A 7,180-nucleotide genomic window follows, 5' to 3' on the forward strand; every position below is an offset into this window, starting at 1 on the left:
ACACACACACACCCAAAATCATGCTCACACTCGCACTCACGCTAACACTCGCACACTCACACACACACATCCACGCACACACTCACACTCACACCCTCACACACGCTCGCTCACGCCAGGAGGAACATCCGGAGACACATAACTGGAGTCGTCAGTTGCGCTTCCTGTCCTCCCCCAGACTGCCCAAACCCCGTGTCCTTCCTCGGGGCCACGGGAGGCCAGCCGCCAGCAGAGGTGGCTTGGTCATGGCGGAGAAGTGAGTTTAATAATGCCCTAGGATGCCCGGGCAGCCGGCGTGTGCCCTGCCACGCCCACGTGCAAGTGGGTGCTTTCCAGACGTGCACAGATAAAGTCAGGGTCCTCTCAAATCAAATCGTAACGTAAATGTCATTGCGTTTGGGGGGACGAGGAGGAGACGTCTTTGCCAGGGCGGAGACAACATTCTCTGACCCTCTGACCTAGAGCTCGGCCAGCGTCGATCCCGAGCGATCCAAACTGTGGTTTAAGCAGTCAGGCTTCGTCTGGAGAACCAGCCTAACTGTGTAAACTCTTCACGCGTCCAGATACTGTTTCGGCCTTAGGCGTTCTGTTGAAAGGCGTTAGCGCGTGGTTCGCCTTCTGCTAGACAATGACAGGTAAGCCCCGGGCCCTAGAGTGTCCTCGCCGTCGGTCCCCAGGCGAGCCCGTGCGTCCTGCAGGGCTGGCCGGGCCTAGCTACCTGCAGGCCCCCCACCCCCACCCCGCGAAGCTGGCTGCCATCTCTCCACAAACAGGTCGTGAAGAGAGGGGACCTGTCATTACATTCGGGGAAAGCAAGATCTGGGATTGAACCTCGGCTATAAGAAAGTTGAAGAACAGAACTTTCAAATATCTGCGTTGACTAAGCCTTTCGAGCATAAACCGCTATACTCCTGACTGTAATGTGTGCTTTTGTGTTACACACGGTGCTAAGTCGAACCGGAGTTTTAAAACGGGAGACTTACAGGACGAAGGCTGGGTCTGAGAAGCGTACCTAACCCCCACGGGCGCGGGCGGGAGGCGTGCCTGGCCCCTGGTGACGAGGCAGCCCCGCTCCGACCACGTGCTGCGTGCCGCCCAGCCTGTCGGCCCGCCCGTCCGGCTCCGTCACACCTCCGAGAGCAGGACCTAGAACCAATGACACTCGTCCCGGGGGGAAAACCGAGCCTGGGCACTCAGGCCACAGCCCACGCCCTGCGCATGGTCCCGAGGGGTTCAGGAGGGCACGTCCTTGGGACCCTGGCACCTGGCGAACAGGGAACCCCCTCGCATGCGTCCCGGGAGGTCCTGGCACACCCGTGCACCCCAGATGTCACTGGGCGCACCTGCTGTATTTTGTTTTCCAGCACGGGTGTGTGTGCACGACGCGCGAGCGCCCTGCCTGTTCTGCACGCTTGGCCGCGGGCATCAGACGGGGGCGGTGTTCTGAACGCCACTCGGTGTCCCAGAAACGCAGGACTGTATGTGAGGAGCACCGTTTTAGAAATCAGAAGCCCGTCCTCTAAGAGGCGACGTGGCCGGCTGGGGGTCACGCTGCTCGGCGGCGGCGGCACCAGGAATGGAACCGGGGCGTCCTGTTCCCTAAAGTCCCCCGTTTCCTCCAGCCGCACGTCCTGGCGGCCGCCGTGTGGTCACAGCGTCACACGGGGCGTCTGCTGCCCCTGAGGGGCATGCTGAGAGCTGACGAAAGCACGTGAGGCGCAGACCGAGGGCAGGGCGCACGCGAGCCACCCGCACACGCGGAAGGAAGCAGGGCGCAAGCCCCTTACCTGAGGGTCAGAGAACAGCAGTCCCGTCACCTCGTGGGTCACCACGGCAGCGTTCCCAGGGATGTTTCTGGCCAAGACCGGAACTTCCAGATCCATCGCCTACAGGTGGGAAGAGGAGAGGGGCCAGGTGGGCGATGGTTTAAGGGCCTCTGGCCCGACGCGCCCACCGGCGGCGAGTCACTGCTCAAGTTAACTGGACCTCGGGCGTCTCCCGAAAGCCCGGCTTGGCAGACGGCCACACCCGCTGGGTTTTCAGTGCGACTGCATTTGCCAGACGACACGCTGTCGTCTCTCCGACAGTTACCCCCGTGTCACCGAGGACCCCCCACCCCGGTTTGGAGGCCACGTTTTCAGTCATCGTCACCGTCCCGGGAGGTACTTTCTTCCAGCACAAGCGGCGTGAAAGCCAAGAGGACCGAACGCGTCCCCTGGGCACACGGAACACAGCAAGAAGGGACGTGACTTATCCCTCCGGGTGTTCAGCAAGTGGACTTTCCATTCCCGGAGGTCTGCGGTCAGCACGTGGCGCCCCACAGCCCGACATGGCCTGGCCCGGGGACCTTGCTTCCCAGGACAGACAGGATTAGGCCGGCTCTCCTGAGGCCCCCGTCACCATGCTGCATTGACTCCGAGCCATCCCTGCCGCCCTGGCCAGTGCCTTTCAGCAGGTGACAGTCACCCCTTCGTAAGCTGCAGTTGGGAGCCAGGACCGGTCTGCAAGCTCAGCCAACCCACCGTCTGCTCCGGCCACCCACGGCCCACACGGTTCCGCCATGCTGTCCACCTCCAGGTGACAGAAGTCTGGTCGTGAAGGCGGCAACATTCGCTTTTCAGAAATGTGAAGTCACCCAGTTCCAGCCGCTCCGAGTCTCGCATGGGGCCCTCGAGGACTCCGAAGGGACTCAGACGGCCCACCTGCTGCCCTCACCCATGTGCCCAGAACGGTGCATGTCACACGGGTGCGTGTGGACACGTGCGGGGCCCAGGGCCTAGCTGCGCCGTGCGGCTCACCTGGTTTCCGGTCCCATGACACCTACGTCCTCTCAGGACACTGAGTTGAGGTTCCAGGCCCCCCACAATGAGGAGGGGTGGGGACGCACCTCCTCTCTGCCCCCTGAGACTCTTCTGTTTCCGCTGTCAGGGTGAAGCAGAGCTGGCTTGATGCGTGGACGAGAGCCACCAGCTTCCTGCTCGTCTCCAGCTGCACGGCCACCTCCCGGAAACAGCGACGGGCCCCCCTGGTTGAGGCCTCTCGGTGGTGTTTCGCGGTCACGGAAGGCTCCAGGTCATGGTTCTCCACTTCCGTTTCGTACGGTAAAGACCGGCATCGGCGATCGTCACGACACTTCGGGACAGGGAACTGGGTGGCACAGGCGAGGTTTCCCGAGATGGCGCATCTCACCATGAGGGTTGGAGTGCTTTACGGACTCACTGGCCGGACCGCCTGGCCTCTGACATGGCACAGGTGCACTCTGGTGTTTGGGGAAAGCACGGGGCCTTGGTCTTGGATAGTCTTGGTCTTGGACGAACTTGGTCTTGGACGGACTTGGTCTTGGATGGACTTGGCCTTGGACGGACTTGGTCTTGGACAGACTTGGCCTTAGACGGACTTGGTCTTGGACGAACTTGGTCTTGGACGGACTTGGTCTTGGATGGACTTGGTCTTGGACAGACTTGGTCTTGGATGAACTTGGTCTTGGACGGACTTGGTCTTGACGAGCTCTTGGTCTTACCGTCTTTGCCATCAGCTAGCACAGCAGCTCTCAACCTCACTGTGTACCCCAGTTGGTAGGTGTGATGGGGTACAATTTCAACGCCTGGGCACCAACTCCCCCACCCCCACCCACCCTGTGACCCTAACACAACGGTCAGACATTTGTGAAAGTCCCTCAGGTGATTCTGAGGCACAGCCAGGGCGAAGAGCCACTGGGCCAGGAAGTGCGCTGACACACACACTCGCCTTCCTGGGCCTCAGCTTACCATGTGGGAGCGAGCAACTAAAGTGTGCGTGGAGCTGAACTTCGGAGGACTGCGGCACGAATACCGCTTACGTGTCGGTGGCTCGCGCTGACCAGGACGCTGACGCGTGCGCTGTGAGGCCGTGGTGTGCTAAGCACAGTGAGCGACACCACTCACAGGCTCGTGCTGCCTGTGCCCGCGACACAGAGCAGGTCGTCAGCTCGCTGTGACTTCGCGTCTAGGCATTCGTCGGCCGACGGCAGACTGCGCCAGGTGGACGACACCTCGGAGGTCATCTCGCCTCGTCCCTCCACCTCGCGTAGGACCGGGGCTCGGGAAGGGGCTGGGCGGCACCCGGGGCCCGCGCCGAGGCGTTTGCAGCTCGCTCCATCCCGGGTGGTCCCTGCAGCGCTCAAGTTCAACTGGCCCCTTTGTCCACCGGCGCCGGGTAAGCACCAGTACGTCGGCGGAGACTACGCCAGAGGCGTCGGCTGAGCGGAGGGATCCACAGCTGAGGATGCAGCGACGGAGGTCGAGGTGCAAACGCGCAGCCGCGAAACCGGAGACCAGCGGCCCACAGACCCGGCCGACGCCGACGCCGACGCCGACGGCGACACAGTGCAGATCCCTCCTCGGGCTCGGGAGGTCTCGCCATCCCTCCCGAGCAGCCCGTTTGTGCGTCAGCTCGACCACGCTCGCCAAGCGCCCGTCACACGGGCGAGGCCACCTGCCGCTGAGACCGTCCGCTCCCCGTCACGCATTTAACAAATAGTGGCTACCAAGCTGCAGGCGGCGAGACTCGCGAGGCTTAGGCGATGGGACCCCGAGTGGAGGAGCCGGGGAGGTGGTGCTGGGTGGCAGCTGAGCTTCGCTCGGCCTGATTCACATTTCCCGGTGGTCGGCGGCACTGAGCTAGACTCCGGATGAGCAGCGAGGACGCGGAGGTCACACCCCTCTCTCTAAGAAAAACCGCTATTCGGCAGAAAAGGTAGAACGCAATCCGGGGCGTGAAGCTGCAGAGCGGGGAGAGGGAGACGCTGCAAGAAGACGCTCTGAGGGCCCCACGTTCACAGGACACGGATTCCGAAGTCGCCTCTTGAAAATCAAACGCTCTTGAAGAAAGGGGTCGTCTTAAGCAAGAGCAGGATGTCCCGGAGGCATCTGACGCCTGGGCGAGCTGGCTGTCATCGACCCTCTGCCTGCCCTGTCTGCCACGGGCTCAGGTCACAGTCGACCTTTTTAAAAACCTTTGTAGCATCTCCAAAGACACAGTCCACAGTACAGGGCAGAGCAGCCTTTAAAAATGCAGCTGCCGGGCTCCCGGCCGAAACGGGGAGGGGGACCCTGGAAGGAAGGGCCCGCCACCAGCACGGGGGTGGGGGAGCGGTTGCAAAGTGCTCCCCAGGCCGAGACCACCACTCCTGGTCCACTCGCCTGCCATCGGCCTTGGTGGGAGTGGGCCCAGCACAGTGACCACGGGGTGCGGTCGGCGGGTCTAGGGCATCCACACATTAGGACCTTATATCTTTGGGGTCAGAGCGTTTCTCTGTGGGGACGCCAATGGTATTCTGGGTGCAGTTCTCCGATTCAAAAGACCTTGAAAAGTACGTCCCTTTCCTGCAGCCCCTCCCCCAGCTAAATTCGAGGAGCACCCTTCTCACTGTGAGCCTTCCAAGGGCCCTTCCGTTTTCAAGGTGGGAAGGGCACGGTACTGCCACACACACATCTGGAAATCAGCCAAGGTCAAATGACACAAAGTCACAGTTGTCCTTGGAAGTCGTTAAACGAATCTTCAACCACGGGGGCCTTGACCTGGAAGTTAAGAGCCCAGAATGACCTTCTCACTGCTCTTTGCTTTAGAATGGGCCTTCCTGTACCCTGGGCGGTGAAAAGTTTGACCCGAAGGGCAGAGTGTGTGCACGTGTGTGCAGTACGTGTGTGTGCACGCGTGTGCAGTACATGTATGTGAGTGTATGCATGCATGTCTGTGTTCTGGGGTGGGGAGGAGAGCCCATGAGGAAGACTCAGATGAGAACATATTAAAAAAAAAATTAAATTATTAAAATACCGTTCATCTAATTCCATGCTGGATTCCACTCCACAATACGCCCAGACGTGAAAGGGTGGAGGAACGCGCGTGGAGCTCAAGTCTGAAGTTTGGAGCTCATCGAGGAGGAAGTCTGTTTTCTCCGATGGGGTTTTTACACGCCTCCGTGAGAAAACAAAGCTAATTCTGAAAGGGCAGAGGACCCCTCCCTCCAAAGGCGACGCGCACTCACGCCGTGGGTCCCTGGGCAGGGACCTGAATCACTGCTAATGAGACGCACCCTCACCACCCCCAGAAATCAGCTCCATTCAAAACCCTCCGCCCAAAGGTTATTTTGGAGTTTTCGAAACGAACACAACGTCAACATGTGAAGGCAGTCGGAATTGCTAACAGCTGCCTTTCCCTCGAAGGCAAGTGAGATTTGACAGCCACTCGTCTGCAGTGAAATGCTGTGTGTGCTGGTTAAAACTCATCCCCGAATCCCACTTCGCCTTCTCTTAAGACGCTGGGGGGACATTTACGGGGGGTGGGGGTGGGGTGGCTCCAGGACAGGCCCTGTGACAACGCGCGGTTCTCGGGCCAAGCTGAGGGGCAGGCTGCACGGCCCCGTGACTACAGCCGAAGCTGATTTCAGACCACAGAGATGAATGCTGAGCCTTGACCTCAGACCGAGGTGCTGACACCTGGCTGCGGATAAAAGCATTACAAGCCCACACTCGGGGCTTCGGAGGCGTCCGATGCTGGGGTCACGGGCGTGGATGCGGGGTTCCCCCTGCCCCCGACGGTTTGGATTGATTTTTTTAAAATGGTGCCACATTAAAAGAAAGTATCAGGTGTGTGACATCCGTCATTTCTTAAACCGAGGGAGGATCTTTTCCTGGATTAGTTACCATGTTCTCTGAAGCGCTACGTTTCGCAGACTGTACCTTCAGCCACTAAGTTAAATAATTTCAATGCGTGTCCGAGGGACTCGGGGATCTCACGAATACTTACGATGCCCCCACGGCACCGCTCTGAGCAGGCCCGGGACTGAGAAGCCCTCCGGGGAGGGAGAAGGCGTGTCACCGGCGCGGGGGCGCCCGGCCTCGCTGCGGGGGTGACACCACGGAAAAAAAAGGAGGCTCGTTATTCGCGCCTCTCCCCGCCAAGCACAGGGGAGCCGGCGAGGGCCGCGGGGCTGGCCAGAGGGTGCGCCCCTAGCCCACGCCGACCAGGCGACTGGACAGGCCGGCCGCTCGGCAAGGGAGCTGAAATTGTGCCCCGGCCGCCGAGCCGTCTGCTCTGCGCCATCTCCCCTCCCAGGCCCTCTCTACCCCCCAATTCTGGGGTGAAAGAACACACTGGAGAAAGGGGGAAGAAACCACGAAAACAGAGGCTCCTTGCAAAG

General features: G+C 60.5%; 1 protein-coding gene across 1 annotated transcript in view; it reads right to left on the reverse strand.

Moving 5' to 3' along the window:
• The window catches only part of GLT1D1 (glycosyltransferase 1 domain containing 1), a 65,992-nt gene that overhangs the window by 2,228 nt on the left and 56,584 nt on the right, over positions 1-7,180 (reverse strand). Inside the window, exons 11-15 of the mRNA XM_015587889.2 lie at positions 4,101-4,257; positions 3,768-3,896; positions 2,888-3,132; positions 2,523-2,571; positions 1,788-1,886 (exon numbers count right to left, since the gene is read on the reverse strand). Coding sequence (XP_015443375.1) covers positions 1,788-1,886; positions 2,523-2,571; positions 2,888-3,132; positions 3,768-3,896; positions 4,101-4,257 — 679 coding nt within the window. The remainder of the gene's footprint in view (positions 1-1,787; positions 1,887-2,522; positions 2,572-2,887; positions 3,133-3,767; positions 3,897-4,100; positions 4,258-7,180) is intronic.

This window comes from Pteropus alecto, unplaced genomic scaffold (assembly GCF_000325575.1).
Source record: "Pteropus alecto unplaced genomic scaffold, ASM32557v1 scaffold213, whole genome shotgun sequence".
NCBI classification, from domain to species: Eukaryota; Metazoa; Chordata; class Mammalia; order Chiroptera; family Pteropodidae; genus Pteropus; species Pteropus alecto.